The sequence below is a fragment of the Sodiomyces alcalophilus genome (genome assembly GCF_042370955.1).
Source record: "Sodiomyces alcalophilus JCM 7366 unplaced genomic scaffold ACRALscaffold_4, whole genome shotgun sequence".
Classification (NCBI taxonomy): Eukaryota; Fungi; Ascomycota; class Sordariomycetes; order Glomerellales; family Plectosphaerellaceae; genus Sodiomyces; species Sodiomyces alcalophilus.
The window spans coordinates 650,507-669,999 of NW_027263535.1; the positions used below are offsets into that span (position 1 = coordinate 650,507).

Genomic DNA, 19,493 nt, shown 5'->3' on the forward strand with positions numbered 1-19,493 from the left:
CCAGGTCTCTAGATACGATGCTGCATCTGCTGGAACCCGTCTGACACATATGTGGGAACCATTGCAAAGACTTGACGGCTGAGAGGAAAGGGGGAGCAGGAAGTCAAGACGAAAGAAATCAAAAGATTCGTCATTGAAAGAAATCACGTCCACTCTCTTCTATCTACCACTGGTCGCAAGCCTTAGCAGCGACTAGAGGCTAATGCCTTTCTGATTATCCTAATGGTTTGTTAGCTTCTTGGATCGATGTGTATGTATAGTCGGATTCTTTGCTGCAGTCGGGACATCACCTGCCAGGTAGGACAGGCAGTCAGCCGTTCATAGCCTACTATCATCCATTCCCGCAAAAGGTGAGGGTTCTCTGATATTTCTCTCTTAGGCCATGTGAAATCCAGCCTTCTTACCTTCTATTCCTCCATCCAACACCGAAACAGACAATATGGAGGGCCAGAACAAATCGTCAGATGTTCTCTACCGCATCCAAAATGTCCCCGGTAGAGGGATTGGTCTCGTCGCGGCAACGGAGATAGCCAGAGGGACACGCATCCTGGTCGAGGCACCAGTGCTCCGAGTGCCGTGGACCGGGACTGACCCGCAAGTACTCAACATCGTCGCTCGGTGCGTTTCCCAGCTCGACAAGGAACAGGTCCGGGAATTCTTCTCTCTCCCCAACTTCTACCGGGTTTCCGAGGACCGTTGGAATCCTCTCCTCGGAATCGTCCGGAGCAACATCATCCCCCTGGACACCAGACAACAGATAGGCGGTCTCTTCTTCATCAGTTGTCGAGTAAACCACGCATGCCTTCCCAATAGCGAGGCATTCTGGAACATGGACAGCCAGCAGCTGACTCTCCATGCTGCCCGGACCATCCAAGAAGGCGAGGAGATTACCATTTCGTATCTTCCCATACTGGGAACCTACGCCACTCGCCAGGAATATCTCAGAGACAAGTTTTGCTTCACGTGTCGTTGCACGCTATGCACCGTCGAACCCGAGCAGAGGGAGGCACTTGATGCGCAGCTCTCGAGGTTTCAGGAACTGGAAGACCCTCTCTCCAGCGGGATGTGGACCCGTCTCCCTCCTCTGCGGGCCCTGCATGACGTACGGGACAAGTTGGGCATCATAACCGGCCTGGGCATCGCCGACCGCAATGTTTCCAAGGTGTACGAAGACGCACTGTGGATTGTCATCTACTACGGTGATCAAGCCAGGGCGAAGATCTTCGCCGAGAGAGCGTACGAGACGAGGGTTCCTTTGGAGGGCGAAGATGGCTATCGGGTACGGATGCTGAGGGAGTATATCCGAGACCCAACGCAGCATGTCAAGTATGGCAGCTCGATGGAGTGGAGCACAAGTGTTCGCGATATTCCCCAGGGGCTTGACGACGACGCCTTTGATGCTTGGCTCTGGAGACTTGACAACACGGAGGAGTTGGAGGGGAGTCTAGGCGGTGATGATGATGTGCCCAAGGAGCAGCAGCAGCAGCAGCAGCGCGAAAGGTCGCAGGAAGAGAGCAGGAAACAAGCCGTTTCTGAACCGCGCCAGCTTGCCAACCTCCGAAGCAACGTGGCCTTCCCCCCTTACATGGAACTGCCTCACGACAGCCAGGTCGATTTCACGTTCTACCGTCTAGCTCCCGGTTACGATGCCCAGCCGCGGAGACACTGGTGCTTTCTCGCCGAGATTGAACAGGTCCATGTCCTCAGTCGCATCGTCCTCATTACGAGAGACAAGGTGAGAAACGTTGTCCCCGTGGTGTTCTGCACCCCGGGCCACGGACTCGAAGTTGGTGTTGAAGGGCTGAATCCGGGATATACGGTTGCGATTCTGTATGCTCATCGACATGACTTTCTCGACGACATGGTGGGACTATGTCATCTAGAACCTACGGCCCTACGTGTACGTTCCATTCGCTCCATTCTTTTCCTTTCTCTGGGCTCTGAAAGCTGATGGATGACCACTAGGTCTTCCCTGTCAACTTGGATCTGCTACTGTCGCTCAGTGACACGATTCAGGAGTTCGGTGCAGCGTCTGACGGCATGAGGAAGTGCCATGGATGCGGCAAGAGGACACAAGCCCTAAAGAAGTGTGGGAAGTGCTCGCTGTTCTGGTATTGCAACAAGGTGTGTGCATTCCAATGAACTGTTCAACTGGACTCCATCCTCCACTTCAACGCCACCGCAAACGAAGAAGAAAAGCTGACATGGATATCTTTCAGGACTGTCAAACCAAAGCATGGAGGGAAAAAGGCCACAAGGCTGAATGCGAGCTCCTGGCGCAGAATCGTGATCTGAGGGACCTGTTCGTTCTAGAGTGGGAGGTCTTTGAGGAGTCTTGTGTGTTTCCGCTGAATTTGTTGCCGTGACGGATCCGTTGGGAATGACTGCATAGAAGTATGTATTGATTCTTTGATCCGTTGGTGTCGAACAGATGATGTTTTGTTAAGTCTCTTTGGTCGAGGACCGTCGGCGGATCGAGGGCTCGGCTTTTCGTCTTTCCGAATGACGTTCCGTGCCGACGGCGGAACGGCCGGTGCGGTTATCTCCGGAAGCCCCGAAGCCCCGAAGCCCCGAAGCCCCACCTTTACTTACCGGTCTAGTTAGTCCAAGCCGGTGCAACACGCGACGCGCCGTTGTGATCCATTGCGCTTGGAGGGTTCATGTGGTAGACGGGCAGAGTTGAATTTGAGTAAAAGTTGGCCGGATGTCTGAGCTCAGGGGAACCAAGGAGTTGATGTAAGACAGCCATGCAAACGAAGGTGAGAGTAATAATACCAGTAATATTAAACGTCACTTCAGTGTCTTTTGCGTCAGCTTGCCCGTTGCTTCTTCACATTGTTTATCTAAGAGACCAGGGGGCACAATCGCCGGGAATTCTTTTTAAATCCGAGGAGTAAGTAATTGGTGACGGCTTCCAGTTGAGGCCAAGGGCCGTGCCACCAACAACGAATCGACGCATGCGTTTTCCTTTTCCTCCCTCGTTTTTTTCTTTTCTTTTCTTTTTCGACTCCTGGCTAGCCGTTTATGCCAACAGAAATCATGGCAGGCTGACATTGACATGCATGGCCCCGACCGGTCCGACCCTGACATGCCACGGGGTTACAGCGGTGAGAATCGCGGACAAATTCCCTAGTTGGTCCTACAGCTTACCATGCATGCATTCCAGGTCGTATTAGGACTAGTCTGGTCGCCAGTAAGATCAGAGTAATGTCTCGTTCATCAGCTACGTCCTTTCTTTTTCTTCTTCCTAGACAAGACCGAAGTGGAGTGCCTCACCCATGCCCGATTCATGCACTGATCTGATACGCCTTAGTGGACAGGTTTCTCTGTGTGGCTGATGATTAATGTCATACTGGATCGAGGTTGTATGGCCGCGTGGTGCATGGGAGGGTGAAATGTGATAGAAAAAGCGATTCCAGCTCGTGTGCAGAGTACGAATTACTGGGGATGGATGGACGACCGTACTTACACAAAGCTGGATGGAGAGGTTTTCAAGGGGGGGTAGCCCGGCATCGACTGTTCTCTCCCTCGCATTCCCCTTGACCCGTTTGTGCGACTTGACCCAAGCAGAACGACAGAACTATCCACCTGAGAACTCACCAGCCGCCATCATGTCGACTCAGGCGAGTAGAGAGAAGGACGAGACGGTCAGGGTCCCGTCGCCAGCCAGGCCAGAAGAGGTACAGACGACAGCGGCGACAACAGCAACGACTACGACTACGACGACGGCGGCGACTACAACGCCAGCCGAGCCCCATGCCGCGCCTTCCAGCGGTGAGGGACATGGCGGTGGAGGAGGCATGCACGCACCGTCGCACTGGGAAGCGGTAGCAGAAGCAGCAGAGGCAGCAGAAGTACGTTTGTCCTTGAAATACATACAACATAAAATATATACACAAGACGAGACTGGACGAGACTGGCGAGTCCGACAACTAACAACCAGTCCGTCTCCGCATAGAACGCCGACGACAACGACTCGGGCACCGAAGACACCGACAACGCATGCTCCAGCACCTCCATCAGCTCCAGCATCCTCCACTACCGCATCATCCACGGCCGAACCTACCACGCCGACCGCGGCAACGCGCAATACTGGGCCAGCAACGACGACCAAGCCAACGAGACGCTCGACCTGATCCACCACGCCTCGACCCTCAGCCTGGGCGGCAAGCTCTACCTCGCCCCGCTGGACAAGAAGCGCGTCCAGCGCGCCCTCGACCTCGGCACCGGCACCGGCATCTGGGCCATGGACTTTGCCGACGAGTTCCCCGCCGCCCAGGTCACCGGCACCGACATCTCGCCCATCCAGCCGTCGTGGGTGCCGCCCAACCTGCAGTTCGAGATGGAGGACTTTACCCAGGAGTGGACCTTCCGCCCGGACGAGTTCGACTACGTCCACATGCGCTACCTGTACGGCAGCGTCACCGACTGGGCCGACCTGTTCCGCCAGGCCTACCGCGTCTGCCGCCCCGGCGGCTGGGTCGAGAGCTACGAGGGCTCGCCCACCCTGTTCAGCGACGACGGCTCCCTGAGGGAGGGCAGCGCCATGGCCGAGTGGGGCAAGTTCTTCCACGAGGGGGCGAGGAAGCTCGGTCGCGTGTTTTCGCCCCTGCCGGACCGCTTGCAGGAGAAGTATTTGAGAGAGGCTGGTTTCGTCGATGTGCACGTGTCGACCACCAAGGTTCCTGTCGGTGACTGGGCCAAGGACGCCAGACTGAAAGAGATTGGCCGGTTCATCCAGTTCTCGGTCGAGTCTGACCTGTAGGGAATCATCCAGTTCATGGCCGGGCTGCTGGACGGGTGGACGCAGGAGCATGTCCTGCTGTATGGTGCCCAGCTGCGGCGCGAGATGCGGGCCAAGAAGACACGAGCGTATTATTACCAGCGTGTCGTCTGGGCTCGGAAGCCGGAGACTGCTGCGACGGCAAGTTTGGCGGACGAGTGAGAGGCAAAATAAAACGACTGTACGAAAGATGTACGCAAGAAACGTGGACAGGAATGACAACGTGCAATCGCATCTATTCTTCGGCTCTTCACAAAGCCACGGATATCATCCAAGCCGGAGTTCCTTGAGGTCCAGCTCTGATTCATCTATACCAGCCAAGAGTAAGAAAGATATAAAAAAAAACCGGGAATCTCATCCATTCGTCACTCATTATGTTCTCCTCGCTCAGCCCCCTTTTGTGTTGTCATTCTCCAATGACCTCAATGCTGCATGTTGATTCTTCCCCCGCACCACGCCTTACGAAAGCGCCTGCACAAGCTTCTGCACCATGGACCGCGTCTCGGCCTCGAGCTGCTCCTCGGGCGGGCTGAGAACCTTTTGCAGGATGGGGAGGATCCGTGGCGTCAGGCCCTGGATAGCAGGGTTTTGCTGGTCGTCTACAGAAAGCAACACGGTTAGCAACGGATCACGAAAGAATGAATGTCGACAGGACGTATGCAACGTACAGAGCTTAAAGATACACCGGTAGATGGGCTCGTTCTCCTCATAGTCCTCGGTCAAGGGGAGGACATCGAGCACGGCCGGCAGCACCTTCTCGACCAGACCGGGATCGGGGTTGACGTGGACCATACGGCAGATGCAGCCCGAGACGTTATCGACCAGACGGGCCTCCTTGATCTGGAGGAGCGGCTCGAGCTTCTGCAGAATGTCCGAGTACCGGGCAAAGGTGGCGTTGGTGTCGGCCGAGTGGAAGATGAGCTGGCCCATGGCATAGGCGGCGTTGGACCGGGTGAGGACGTCCTCGTCCGAGAGGCGGTGGAAGAGGACGGGGAGGAGGGAGCCGGTGAAGGGGGTCGCGGCGGTACCCATGTAATCGATCGACTCGGCGATGACGCCGACGGCGGTCGACCGCTCGAGAGCCTCCTGCGAGCTGGCAAACTTGAGCACGGGCTTCTCGAACACCTTCCAGAGCTCGGCAAAGTCGGGGCCGAGGGCGGTGGCGAGGCCGAGGACGACGTCCAGCGCCGTGTCGATGACGAGCCAGTCGTATTCCGAGGAACCGCCCTCGGGGTCCTGCTCCTCCTCCTCGTCGCCCAGATCCTGCTGGCAAGGGTGCGACCGGGTGACGATGGTGCCCAGCACAGTGATGGCTTGCTTGAGCATGTCCTCGAGGGTGAGGATGGCCGGGCCGCAGGCCTTGAGAGTAGCGGCGATGTTGCGGTTGATCTCGGTGATGACGTCCCTGGTTTAAGTCAGTAACGCCGACCTAAGCTTCAATGGTAGCAATTGTAGTATGGAAAACGAAAGCTTTGCAAATCAGAACAGATAGATACGTGTTCTCAGCACCCGCACTTTGTGCGTCTGAGTGAGCTGGGTATAACGTGCGTTATTCATCATTTGGGGGGGTGGTCGAGAGGACCAAAAGAGAAACATGAAAAGGAAAGCAAAAAAAAAAAAAAAAAAAAAAAAAAACGTACCGCTCATTGTCGTCAGCCCAGAGCATCAGAGTGGCCTTGACGACCATGGTGCCCAGGGCAGTGAGGGAGGCATCCGGAGCGTGCTTCAGAGGAATGCCGGGCTGCCACTTCTGGCCGGTCTGCTCCTCCATGAGCTGCCAGACGCGGGCGTAGCAGCGCCAGAGGGTAGACAGGGCGGCCTTGCGGCTGCCGTCGTAGGCACCCTCGACGTGGGGCAGGACCTTCTCCATGGCGGGCTCGAGGTACTCCTTGATGGCGGCAGCGTCGCACGAGTGGGTGACAAGGTCGCCGAGGACCTCGAGGGCCACCTCCTGCTCCATGTCGACGGCGGTGACGCCGGCAAGGTCGTCGAACCAGGCCTCGTCGTCATCGTCATCGTCGTCCCCACCCATGGCGATGACCTGGTCGGCCTCGTCGTCGGCGGGCCTGACGCGGATACGGCGGCCGCCGATGGTGACGACGCCGTCGGGGGCGTCCTCCGGGTTGAGACCCGGGATGGCGAGCTCCTCGTCCTCGGCGTCGAGGCACTCGAAGAGGCCCTTGAAGACGCCGGGGAGGAAGTGGGAGAAGTGCATCCCATAAACCTTGGAGAGGGCGGCCCAGAGGATGAAGCTGGTCTCCTTGAGGCGGGCGCTGTCGAGGGAGAGACCCTCCTCGCTGGCCTTCATCAGGTCGACGACGTAGGGCTGGAAGGCGTCGGGTCCGACGGCTTCGGCGATGCGGCCCATAGCGTCACACACCGAAGAGCGCAGGGTGAGGGTGTCGTCGTCGCCCTTGATGTTGACGTAAGGGCCGAGGGCACCCATGACCTCCTCAAAGTAGGGCTTGAAGTCGTCGCCGCCCATGGTGACAGCGATGGCGCCGATGGCACCGGCGGCGGCGGCCTTGACGCCCGGGTCGTCGTGGTTGAGAAGCTTACCCATGGGGACGATGAGCTTGGGGCCGTAGGTCTTCATGACGTCGGGCTCGAGGCCGTCGCCGACGAGGAGGGAGTCGAGGGCGCTGCAGACGGAGCGGATGACGCCGACGGACTTTTTGGAGCCTTCCTGGGTGGCGGCCTCGAGGTTCCGGAGCAGGGCGGCGATGAGGCCCTCGTGCTGGGAGGCGAGCTCGTCCGCCATCTCGTCGGCGATGTGGATGAGGCCGATGAGGGCGGCGTAGCGGACGTTGTCGTCCTGGTCGTTGAGCAGCTCGACGATGGCGGGTAGCAGCGAGGGGAGCTGGGTGGCGATGAAGTCCGGGGCACCCTCGGCGGAGGTGCCGAGGGCGAGGATGGCAGCCTTGCGGTGACCGGGGTCGGCGTGGCGGGCGAAGTGGGGGAAGTTGTCGAGCAGGGGCACGATGACCTGGCGCGGGGGCAGGTCGTTGGCCAGCTGGTCGATGAGGGAGAGGGCCGTCTTGGCCGGGGAGGTGTCGTCCGGGTCGGCCTCGTCCTCAATCTCGGTGAGGATGTGCAAGCTCTTGACCATGAGCTCGGCGCCCATGTCCTTCATGGACTGGATCTTCATGCGGCGGTAGCGGGCGCACTGGGCGAGGAAGGAGAGGGCCTGGGAGCGGGCCTCGTCGTCGGCCTGCTTGTTGGAGGCCAGGTCGATGAAGAACTGGATGAGGTCCTTGAGGTGGGCGGCGAGGAAGGCCGGGTCGTAGGCGAGGAAGTTTTGGAAGATCTCGAAGATGGGCTTGTACTGCTCGTCGTCCTCGGCCTCGATGGCGGCCTTGAGGATCTCGACGATGGGCTGGACGAAGGACTGGATGGCGGCGAGGCTCTCCTGGTCGTCCTCCGGGTCGACGAGCATGAGGATGGAGCCGATGGCCTTGACCGAGTTGATGCGGACGTCGTTGCTGGACGGGTCCTGGATGGTGGCCTTGAGGACGTTGAGCAGCTGGGGCACCTGCTCGTGGAAGTGGGTGGGGTCCTCCTCGAGGACGGCGTAGAGGGTGTAGGAGCCGACCTCGCGGGCGGCCTGGTTATCCTGGGTCACGAGGGTGAGCAGGCTGGAGACGGAGGCGGAGCCGGATTCGGACTCTTTTTCCAGGTCGGTGCTGATGGCGCGAGCGAGCAGGCGGCACTTGGCACGGCGGCCGGGGGCGGACTGCTCATTGACGGCGCTCTCGAGGAGATGCTTCCGGGCGGCATCGCGCTGGTCGGCGGGCAGGGTCAGCCAGTGCTTGGGGATGAGACGCTGGGCCTGGACGGAGGCCAGCTGACGGATGGCCGGGTCATTGTGGGAGACGGCGATCTCGGTGAGGAGGAGAAGCGACTGGGGTTGGGAGTAGTAGTTCTTTTGGAGTTCGGCGGTGACGGCCTTGACCTTTTCGGTGTCGGCTGGGAGACATTAGTATGGATTTGAGGATGAAAGACACGCCTCGTAAAGAGGGAGAATGAGGAAGGAGGAAGAGAGGGAGGAAGAGAGAGAGGAAAGAAAAAGACGGGAGAAGTAGGGTAATAAAAAAGAAAAAAAAAAGCGAGAAGAAAATGAGGAGGCTGGAAGAGACAAGACGGAAACGGGACCACCAGCAGGGGTCCCTCCGAGGCCTGTCTATCCAAACGAACCCATGTTTCTTCCATCATTTCTTTTTCGTTTCTTTTTTCTTCATTCCATTTCCCCTGTCTCTGTCTCTGTGTCTCTCCCTCTCTCTTCCTCGACCCCTGGCTTTCATCAGTGCGCTGGGGAATGTCCGGGGTGGCACGTACGAATTTGGCTCGCCTGAAGCAGCTGGGCCAACTGCTCCTTGTCCATGATGGGCGACGGGGCAGCGGCAGATGGATAAGACGAGGAGTTTGAAGGGGAAAAAACAAGGAAAAGGAAGAGAAAAACAAGAACGATGTAGTAGAAAGGAGGAGCAAAAGAAGGAGAGGGAGGGGGAACGCGTATGGAGTTGTAGGGAAAAAATTAGGCACGTGAATTTATTTACTCCGTGGGTTAGGCAAAACTTTTTTTTTTTTTTATTACCCTTCGTTCCTTCTTGGTGGTATTACTACTCTGCCTTCCCCTCAGATGGACACCCAATAGTACAACGTATGTACACTACAGTACACTAAGGAAAGGCAAAAAGGAAAGGCGGTCAAGAAAACGTCTAGCGGGGTACGGAATATTTGGTACCAGCAGAAAAACACAGAAAAAACACAGAAAATACCACAAAAAATACCACGGAAATTTCAAATCTCGCGATAACCTCCTTGGTCGTTCCTGCCCTGTGAGCCAAAAAGGCGGGGCAAGAAAAAAAATCAAACTGGCCCCGCACAGATACAGCTACCCTGAAACTGATAAGATAAGGATGCACGTTGTAGTGGGGGTGTTATACTGCTTTGGGTCAAAGACCCACATAGTCACCAGGTCAGGGCATTCGTTACTCCGTAAGTAGAGCTTAGCTTCACACTGTACCATGATTGTACAATGCACTACTTTACTATACCATCTCCCAACTTATTACATGCACCAAGTCCTCATGGGCGAATAAGCCTTGGAAGTTCCCCAATGTCATCACAAGGTACCTATCTGGAATCATATTCGTAGGTACATTCCTGCTACCAAGTACAATGACGGTTGCCTTTTTCCCTCGGCCAACGCATTTCTCCTCAACTCCCACACATCATCACCAAGATCCGCAATCTCGCCTAGTTTCCACCCTCATTTCATCAATTGGTGGATCCTTTGACTGGCAAAACGCCGAAGCGCCACAGACCAATGCCAGGCTAACTGCCACCACCAACTCCTCCTAACCACCACTGGTAAACGGCCAGCCGCCAACCGCCAACCGCCGTCCATCGTCACGTCTACTAAGCGCTTCATCTTGGATACGCCGAGTTGGTCACACCGAAAGCGAAGCTCTGAAGCTCTCCTCCAACTGCCTTGCCGTGCAAGTCCTACAGTATCCTGCAAGTCCTACAGTATCCTGCAATACTTGAGCGCTTACAAGCAGCCACCCACCCGCCCTTGTGGCGTTACAAGGATGTCCTGTCGCAGTTGGTGTAGGCCTCACGCCTTCATCCAATCAGCCTCAATGACATACGCATTCCGCCTCTCCAAACATCTTCCAACTCTACCCTTCTCCCGATGGAAGAACTTGGTCCCCCTGCTTATCACCAAGTCCATGTTCGGCGAGGTGACTCAACCGTAGCACCATCAAAGTGAGGCCTCAGTGCCGACTTGGACACCTTCTCTTTTCCTGCTTTCCCTTGAGCCGCATATAAATCAAGGCCGCCGCCAGCTCATCTGTTCTGCATCATCACTCATTCTGTTTCACCTCCCAACGAAACAACAAAACATTCGCCATGGAGTCAAAACCTCAAAGCCAAGGCAAGGTCTATGACCTGCTAATCGTCACCGATGCCACCATGTCCATGACCCAATACCTCCAGGCCCTCCACCAAGCCCTCCCCGACATTATCCGTATCTCCACCTTGACCAACTGCTTCTCCCGCATCGGCGTCCTAGCCTACCGTGACTACTACCGCGGCGAAGTCGTCGAGTGGTCAAAGTGGTGCTCCGGCGTCGACCCGGGTATCAACCCCGACGCCGACGCCGATGCCGATCTGGTCTCCCGGGACCATGTCATCCAATTCGCCAGTCGCCTCGTCACAAACCACGGCGGCGACTGGCCCGAAGCCACCAAGACGGGCCTCGCCAGGGCCCATCACCTCATGCGACCAGACGCCACCACCATCATCCTGCTCTTTACCGACGCCCCTCCGCACATGCCGGCCACCGGCGGCAACTGGCGCGACAAGGAGATCGAGACCCTCTCCGACCCTTCCTCCGTCTCTCTCTTCGGCCCCACCGCCAGCCTCTTCCTCGACTGGACTTCGGCCTGCATCACGCTCGCTACCGGCGAAAAGAAGGCCACCGTCTTCTCCGTCGTCGGGAACCGCCTCGTGGACACCCTGGCACCCTACGTCTACCTCTCCACCCTGACCGGGGGCACCTGTTACCGGATCGACTACACCACCTCCGCCAGCATCTCCGACCTCTCCATGTCCATCCTGCTCACCTGGATGGGCCTCGCCGACGCAACCCATGCCACCGTTCCCAGGGCCGGAACCAGCCGCCGATCCGTGGCCTGCCCTCTCTCCTATAAAGACTCCCACGACATTTGGGACGTCGAGCACGAAGACGACGACCGCATCTCCCGCTACCTCATGCGCCACGATTCGAAATCCGCCACGGCCACCGTCCGCGCCAACCTGGACATGCCGTCAGTCGAGCCAGATGCTCCCGATTTGCCCATTGTCGTCCCCCACCCGAGAGACCCAGCCCTCGAACCCCTCGCCAAGAGATACGCCGCCGACCCGGCCTACCGCCTCTTGGTCGTCGAGCAGCTGAGGGACATTATCGACACCAACGTCACCGTCATCACCGTCAACCCGGTCTTCGGCGCCCTGTGGCGGACCGTGTGTAACGACCGTGCCAGCGAGGCTCGGGCCGAGCTCGTCGAGCGCTTCGGCGATCAGGTTGCTCGCATCACTGACCCCGACTTGGCCGCCAAGATGAAGGCCTGGCTAGAGGAATCCTACAACTACAAAGCCCAGATTGACGATGCCATCGCCGAAGTGCCTGCCTCTGACCGTTATCCTTGCGTCTTCCTCGACCCAACCCATGACTTTGCCGCTCATCCCGATCCCGACCCCGACGCGGAAGACGCCAACCAGGACGATGATGATGCTGCTGCCAACAGACGGGGCCCTGCCGAGTTTACCCGCTCCGAACTCCTAGACATCGGCCGGTCTTGTGATAAGCGTATTCTGCGCCGCCTCGGAAGGGTTCTGACCTGCATCACATACGTCGCCTCGGAGGATGATCTCCCGACTCATATCCGAGACGCCGGACCAGACGTGATCCCGTGCATGCCTCTCGCCCTTGCCGCATCGCAGTATCGCCGTACCTTTTGGAAGTACCTCCTCCATATCGTCCTCCCCGGAACCATGTTGAGCGCACGCCCCGCCGCCTTGCTCGCCGCCCTGTGCATCCGTATGGGCATCTTACCATTACGCGATGTGGCCGACCAGGAACTCCTGGCCTACGCCGCCAACTGGAACAACCGGGAAGTCAGCGAGACCTGGAACGTCGGCTGCCTGTCTCTGCTTCTCGATGCCGATCGGGACTACGAAGCCCGCGTGGCAAGCGGCGTCACCCTACGGCCCCATCCCGACGCACGCGTACTTGCGCCATCCGACCAGAAGCTCTTCCAGACCCTGGTAGACTACAAGATGCTGGAGCTCAACCTGAACACCACTCTCCATGCCCGGATCGGATGGACCCCCTCGAAGACCAAGGTGCCTCTCGGCCCCTTTGTCATCTGTAAAACGTGCCGCCTGCCCCGCTCCGTCACCGTCATGGGATCCGAGGGCCGTTGCGGGCTCTGCCACCCGGGCTCGTGCGATTGCGCCGCCTGCATGCGGACCCCCGACTTCGAGGAGCGTCTGCATAACAACGTCGGACCACAGGATTCCGAGACGACCGAGGCCACATGGGTCGAGTGCGTCAACACGCCCTGCCGAGCGCAATACGTCGTCTATAACCCTAGCCAACTGCGCGTGCGCGCCAAATGCTTCTACTGCCGACACGACAACCGCCTCGAGGGCCAAGCCAACCCGGGCCCCGCACCATGCGTCGAGTGCTCGCGCTGCCTCAGCCGCATCATCTGGCCGCAGGAGTACCGCCCCGCCGATCTGGACCTCGCCGCCTTCCAGTGTCCGGCCTGTGTCGCCGAGCACGAGACGGTGGTCGACCACGAGACGACGCCCAAGGCGGTTTCCGAAGAGAATACCACGGCCTGGCTCCTTCGCAACGACAACGGCGCCCTGCAAGACCTGTTCGACGGGCGCTCGCTCTTCCACAAAGTCAGCCGCATTTCCGACCTCTCCACCTTCACCTCGCACGTCGAAATCCTCCCCGGCAACGGAAGCACCGACACGCGGCTGACGATCCGTGGCAAGCTCGTCCGCAACGCCGACGACCTCCGCAGCTCCCTGGCCGACTGGATCAAGAAGCGAAAAGTCCAGTCGGGCACCTGCCTCCTCTGCTTCTCCGACACGGTCAACAAGCGCGACCTCCGCACCTGCGGCCGGAGCGGGTGCGCGTCGACCATCTGCGGAAGCTGCAGGCAGGACTGGTACGGCATCAACGGCCGGGGGCAGCTCATCAACCTCCCGGCCCTGGCGTGTCCGTTCTGCCGCCGCTCGCCCGCGTCCGGCGTGGTGTCGCGCTTCGGCATCGCCTCCATCGGCGGGCTGCGCGAGGCAACCGAGAACCCGTCGTGGATCTACGCCTGGTGTGCCGCGTGCGGATTTGCCAAGCAGTTCGCCGAGCGGGTGTGCGCCGAGGCTGCTGGCGCGGGTGGCGCGGAAGCGGCGAGGGTCCGCGACTGGCGGTGCGAAGCTTGCCTGATGGCACCGGACAAGGGCCTGAAGGTGATGCATTGTCCGTCGTGCGACACGGCCACGGAGAGGGTTGGAGGTTGCGCCCATATCGACTGCCCGGCGTGCGGGACACACTGGTGCTTCCAATGTGGGAAGGGGTTTAGTGACTCGGAGGGAGTTTATACTCATATGAGCGCGGAGCATGGGGGTATATTTGTGATGTACGATGGTGACGATGACCATGATGACGAGTATGCTTGATGTGTCTAGCTGGGAATGTTAGGAGTTTGGCGTTCAAGGGGCATCGAAAGGCAACAGGGGCATGTTGCCATCAGTAATATCATCTGTTCTCATTCAACCAGATCCCTTCGTCTCGTTTGTAGTAGCCAACTAGAGCGACGAGACGAGTCCTCCGGGCAGGACAACACGGCAGTAGACACTTTTGTGAACACTTAGATTCGAACTATCTAACTACAGGGACTTGACGTTGGGAAACAAATCGTCTAATAGGTACGACGATGGTGAAAGAAAGGGGCCCTCACACTTGACCCTTTCCTACCTGACATACTGCAGCGTTCAAGTCATGAACCCATCTCCTAGAGCTACATATTCTTAAACATCATGCTAAGGAAAATATGCAGTGAATGTTGAAGCCACTTCATCAATATCCAATAAAGGCGGCGGACTCGGATCGAAGGGCAAGACGAGTACAGACACAGATGGCGAGAGGCGGTCAATTGCACTTGAAAACATGGTCAAGAGTATATTGGCGGGAAGTAAATATGTGACAAGAGAATGAGAACAAAAAACACTACACGATGAACCGAATTCATCCCCCGAGGTCCATCATAACAAAATCCTCACCCCGTCTCGACCGGTTGTCTAGTTAACCCACTAGGGTATTGTTTACCTCAGACACTATGGCGCACACGTTGAGCCCGTTAGCAAGTGATATTAAAGGGGCGGGATGAAAGGGGCACCAACCTGGAAGTAGTAAGGGTTCAGCTCGACGCAGCGCAGGCCGTTGGCGCACTGGGTCGGGCCGGTGTACTCGAGGCCACCGCACTGCTCCCACTCGCCGGGCTGCGTGGGCTCGGCCGGCTGCCTGCTCTGGAGGATGCGCTGGGCGGCGTGCTCGGCAGCAACGACGATGTAGGAGGAGGGGTTGGGGGTGACGTGGCCGGGGAAGATGGAGGCATCCACGACGTAGAGGTTGTCGGTGCCGTAGACCTTGGTGTTGAGGTCGACGACGGCGTCGCCGCCATTGCGGCCGTCGTTGGTGCCCAGCTTGGCCGTGCCTGGATTGTATATTAGCATTACTAGAGACCGCAAATTAGGACAAGAGAAACTCACCAATCCAGTGGTTGGCGCGGCGGTTGGCATACGACACGAGCATGTTCTCGACATACTCGCGGGCCGAAACGTTGGGAGCGGGATGCAGCCACTCGAGATTGGGGACGCCGGCAAGGGCCTTCTGGAGGTTCTCGATTCCCTTGATGACGGCCTCAACATCCTCGGAATCCTTCAGGTAAGGAACATCCGAGACGATGGTGTTGAGGTTGGCGGTGAGGGTCATGCGGCCACGCGAGGTGGCGCCACGGCCGAGGTACTGGCTGATGGTGATGGAGTCTGAAGAATCGTCAGTTCCACCTGTCGGGCTTCATGATAGTAATGTTAATCAGGGTCAAACGTACCGCCATCAGGCTCGCCCTCGCTACCCTCGATACGGGCAGTCCACTGCAGCTGACGGACAATGCCATCGGCACCAGTGATCTCGTCGAAGAACAGAGGGCCAATGTTGGGGGCAGACTGAGCGAGGATGCCGGTGCGGGAAGAGAGGTACTGGTTAATATCCGGGAGGAACTCGTCCTCACCATCATAAGCAGTGTAGAAGTCGTAGAACTGCGCCGAGGGGTGCCTGAGAACAGTGTTGGTCTAACGCGGGCACATCTATGTCAGCTTGGGCGTTCCCTTCAAAGCACGTGAGCAAAACACGAGAGCACTCCAAACTCACGTTAACGTGGTCCTCCAGGTTGTAGCCGACAGGCAGGTTAATCCACTGGTCGCGCGAAATCATGGTGGCGCCATCGACGGCCGAGTTCTTGACAACCTCGAGCTGGTCCTCGGGGCCGATACCGCTCCTCATCAGAATCTTGGCGCTGCCAAAGGTACCGGCCGACAGAACGACGCTGCCGGTGGCAGTCAGAGGGACGACGCCCTGGTAGCCGCCCTCCAGGTAAGGCTCAACCTCGACTCCGGTAATCTTGCCGCCCTGGCGAATGACACGGCGCACAGCCGTGTTCATCCACAGGGTAAAGTTGGGCCTCTCCATGGCCGTGGCCAGGTAGGTCGCCATGGGTCCGCCACGCTCGCCGTTGGAGAACATGTAAGGGGTGTAGCCGAAGGTGTGGTTCTTCGCGTTGGGGTTGGACAGGAAGTCGACCTCGTTCCAGCCGCCCGAGCGCAGACCGTTACGGATGACATCCATGCCCTGGGTAAGGTAGATCTGGCCATCCATCGACGGCCTCGTGGTGCCGGGGATGCGAGAGAAGACGCGCTGCTCGGCGGCAGCCATATCCGAGGCCTTCCAGCCCGCAGGGAAGTTGTAGTCCCAGTCGAGACCATATGGCTAAACGCGCGAGGGAGAGTTAGTGCGAGGACGGATGGAGGTGGCGGGGGTCAAGTAGTCGCAGAACAAGAGCTGCACTCACCTTCCACCACAGAGCAGCGTTGATGGCAGTGCCACCGCCGAGAACGCAGCCGGACATCTGGTCGGTGTCACGGCAGGCGATGCCGGCAGAGTCGTGCCAAATCTCGTTGCAGAGGCCGGGCACATCAAAGCGGGTCAGGTTGGTGTCCTGGAGCCACCAGGGACCGCGGGTACCACCCCAGCGGCCCGAGGAGGGGGGACCCTTCTCGATCAGGAGGACCTTGTGGCCGGCCTCGCTGAGCTTGTCGGCGACGGGGATACCACCAGCACCGGAACCGACAATGATGTAGTCGTACGATTCATCGGGGACGGGGACGCCCGTCTCGGGAGGGACGTGGCTCGAGGTAGGCGCCGGCTCGCTGGGCTCGACGGTGGACGAGGGGGGAGGAGTGGAGCCGCCGCAGTCTCCCGTGGCGGTGATGGTGGCCAGCTCCACCCAGTCGTCGTACCGGGCATCGGCAATGCTCGGGTCCAGGCCGGTACCGAAGATGCTCTGTCTGTCGTGCTGCTCGACGACAATGTTGGCGGGGCACTGAGCGTTCTCGGGGCTGCTGAAGGAGTGGGCCCAGCCAAGGATGAGGAATCCGGCGCTGGTGGAGATGCTGCCGATCTCGCCGCCGTGGTCCCAGGACCAGCAGTCCTGGCAGCGGAACTCGATCTCGTAGTGGGTCGCATTGACCTTGGAAGAAATTTGCGTCTACGAAAGAACCCTACTGTCAGATATGGGTTTCCAGCAAGCGTAGCGAGGAAGTCTAGACATACGACGGTGGCGTCACCGGTGTAGATCTCAGGGAAGTCGTAGCTCGGCGCATAGAAGAGCTGAGTGAACACCTCATCCTCGTACGGGTAGGCCATGACGAGCATGTTACGCTGCATAGTGCCGCCGAGAGAAAGGCCGCAGTAGCCCTCTCCTTCCGCCTGGGGCGTCGGGCACGACTGGAAGACATTCAGGTCAGCAAAGAGAAGACATGTCGAGTGGCGGGGCCAGAAATGGAGGGCCATTCCGTACGTAGTAGCCGATATACTCAGTAGCATCGTTGGTCAGGGCGTCGGACGGCAGGGCCATACCAAAGGTCATGCCTGAGCTCGTCGTCCATGTATTGTAGACGATGCCCGAGTCGGGATGAGTCCAGGGGGTGGCAATCTGCGCCATGGCGCCGTTCAGGACTGTGGTAGCTGGTCAGAGAGGGCATGCTACTCGGAGCTGTTTGACTACAGTACGGAAAACACTTACGGGAAAAGGCGCTGAGCAGCGTAGCTGCTCCAGCAGCGCTGAAGGACCTCATGGCTGCGAAACGGAGCGACGAGGAAGGGAAAGGAGAAAGGTACGCGTGCCGAGGAGCAGAAGCTAGCTCAAAAACCGTGGCAGGGTGAGCAGGCGCGCAGCGTCATTATAAGGCAGACGGCGAGAGGCGATCATTGCCCAAGTTACGGCGAAGGCCGCGCAAACACAACCCCTCGTCAATTTGGCAAGCCGCCATGCCAGCCCATGTCCATGGCCCCCCGTGAACAGCGGCCAGGCTGCGCGCATAACGGCCGTCTTTGGTTCCGGTGCAGTGAGTGCCGACGCGACGAGGGGTCTGGGGCTGCGAACCTGGAGGTTCCCCACATGGTTCAGGCTGACGATAGAGAAGAAAAGGGAATCAGAAGAAGAAGCTCCGTGCCGGATCAGGGATGGCGCCCGGATTGAGCTGTCTAGTGCGGAACGAGTCTGTGGGAAATTGCCAGAGTGGGACAAGCCTCATAACAGGGGTAAGAAGTGATTTATCGGAGACAGGGTAGGGCTCGCAGGGAAATGGAAGGATAGAGATCCGCTTGGCGTCTGAGCCAGCATGGAACCGAAAGCCATCTTGGGCTTTCCCTCTTTCCTTTCCTTTCCGCTGTCTTTTCTCTAGACGGTCTTGTTGGAGACAATGACCAAGGTCGTCCGGAGGTGAATTATCAGCCTCGTGCTAATGGAGTCGCCTGTGAAAAGAGCCGCCAGGAACGGGGAGACGGAGCGGTTCAGGATAAGTCAGCGTTGCGGAGGTGACAGCCGAGGAGCTAACCCTCCACGGCTCTTGTCCAAGAAAACGCCAAGGGGCCCCCCCAAAGCTCGAGACTGTCGCGGGAGGTTGCTCCGCCGCTTTCCCAAAGTGGGATGCTCTAGAAGGGTGGATAGGCCAATAATAGATGAGACGAACGTCAGACTGAGGAACCCCCTCCCAAGTAATCACAGAGTGGGTGATTGAGTAAGGCATGACTACTGTCGTGCTTGATGCGGTACGACTGGAGGGTTAATAAGGAGCCGGACAAGTTGAGCAAGTTGAGCAAGTTTTCATCTCTGATGATACCCCGATCAGCATGACGCCTTGAGCTGTGTATATTAATTCACCATGGAAAGAAGAAAGGATGGGCGGCGATGCGCGGACGGAACGGCTATTTCTTCCCCGTGGGGTATCACCGGTTCGCCGTCTGTCCTTCCAACGGCAGCAAGATCACGGGTCTAGAGTCGAAAGCAGGCTGGGAGAATCCATGGGCCAGGTGGTTATTTAGCCTGCTGTCAGTTTGGAATGTCGAATCGCCCTGCCTTAGGGTCGTTCACAAGGCGTCGACGTGCAAACCAGCCAAGCAAAGCCTAGGCCGCTAGGCGTTGCAGCCAGATTCGGACGTGGGCGTCACTTGTCCGTGCTGAGGCAAAGTGCAGATATTCCACGTGAGCGGTGGCGGCATTTGCCTAGCTCCATGGGTAACCAGTTGGGGACATCGGAGGGTGACGCAGGGCAGCCCAAGGTCAAATGAGGCCCAAGATGTTGACAGAATGGGATCTGGTTCAGTCTGGACCTCGGCAGGATTCCAAGGTAGGTAGGTGGTTAGTTTTGATATATGAGGTAGCAGGAATGGCGGACCCTGATCCGTGTAGAGATGCATGGTTGATAGGAGCGGTTAGCACTTGATATGGGAGTAGCCGTGGTGGATGTTGGCGGATGTGTTGTGGGCGTTGGTGAGCGTTGGTGGAGG

General features: G+C 58.3%; 5 protein-coding genes across 5 annotated transcripts; 3 read left to right on the plus strand and 2 right to left on the minus strand.

Moving 5' to 3' along the window:
- Positions 1 to 439: 439 nt before the first annotated feature.
- On the plus strand, positions 440 to 2,366 carry ACRALDRAFT_2104100 (uncharacterized protein; the record flags this gene model as incomplete). Its single annotated transcript, XM_071023169.1, has 4 exons — positions 440 to 1,462; positions 1,547 to 1,900; positions 1,966 to 2,124; positions 2,220 to 2,366. 4 exons carry the CDS (start codon positions 440 to 442, stop codon positions 2,364 to 2,366), a joined length of 1,683 nt encoding a protein of 560 aa, XP_070874501.1.
- A 1,245-nt stretch (positions 2,367 to 3,611) lies between these two features.
- Positions 3,612 to 4,765, plus strand: ACRALDRAFT_1071246 (uncharacterized protein; the record flags this gene model as incomplete). Its single annotated transcript, XM_071017846.1, has 2 exons — positions 3,612 to 3,854; positions 3,959 to 4,765. The coding sequence occupies 2 exons, from the start codon at positions 3,612 to 3,614 to the stop codon at positions 4,763 to 4,765; spliced, it is 1,050 nt and encodes a 349-aa protein (XP_070874502.1).
- A 477-nt stretch (positions 4,766 to 5,242) lies between these two features.
- On the minus strand, positions 5,243 to 9,164 carry ACRALDRAFT_2027224 (uncharacterized protein; the record flags this gene model as incomplete). Its single annotated transcript, XM_071020447.1, has 4 exons — positions 5,243 to 5,382; positions 5,452 to 6,188; positions 6,424 to 8,749; positions 9,119 to 9,164. 4 exons carry the CDS (start codon positions 9,162 to 9,164, stop codon positions 5,243 to 5,245), a joined length of 3,249 nt encoding a protein of 1,082 aa, XP_070874503.1.
- Positions 9,165 to 9,187: 23 nt separating this feature from the next.
- On the plus strand, positions 9,188 to 14,044 carry ACRALDRAFT_1094162 (uncharacterized protein; the record flags this gene model as incomplete). Its single annotated transcript, XM_071019707.1, has 11 exons — positions 9,188 to 9,295; positions 9,438 to 9,457; positions 9,555 to 9,714; positions 9,755 to 9,781; positions 9,869 to 9,915; positions 9,942 to 10,070; positions 10,101 to 10,235; positions 10,290 to 10,390; positions 10,424 to 10,520; positions 10,557 to 10,566; positions 10,625 to 14,044. 11 exons carry the CDS (start codon positions 9,188 to 9,190, stop codon positions 14,042 to 14,044), a joined length of 4,254 nt encoding a protein of 1,417 aa, XP_070874504.1.
- A 693-nt stretch (positions 14,045 to 14,737) lies between these two features.
- On the minus strand, positions 14,738 to 17,779 carry ACRALDRAFT_2041840 (carbohydrate-binding module family 1 protein; the record flags this gene model as incomplete). The annotated part of the gene is made up of 8 exons (XM_071021193.1): positions 14,738 to 15,081; positions 15,137 to 15,412; positions 15,478 to 15,718; positions 15,798 to 16,412; positions 16,495 to 17,190; positions 17,256 to 17,429; positions 17,503 to 17,660; positions 17,728 to 17,779. The coding sequence occupies 8 exons, from the start codon at positions 17,777 to 17,779 to the stop codon at positions 14,738 to 14,740; spliced, it is 2,556 nt and encodes an 851-aa protein (XP_070874505.1).
- Between the last annotated feature and the right edge of the window lie 1,714 nt (positions 17,780 to 19,493).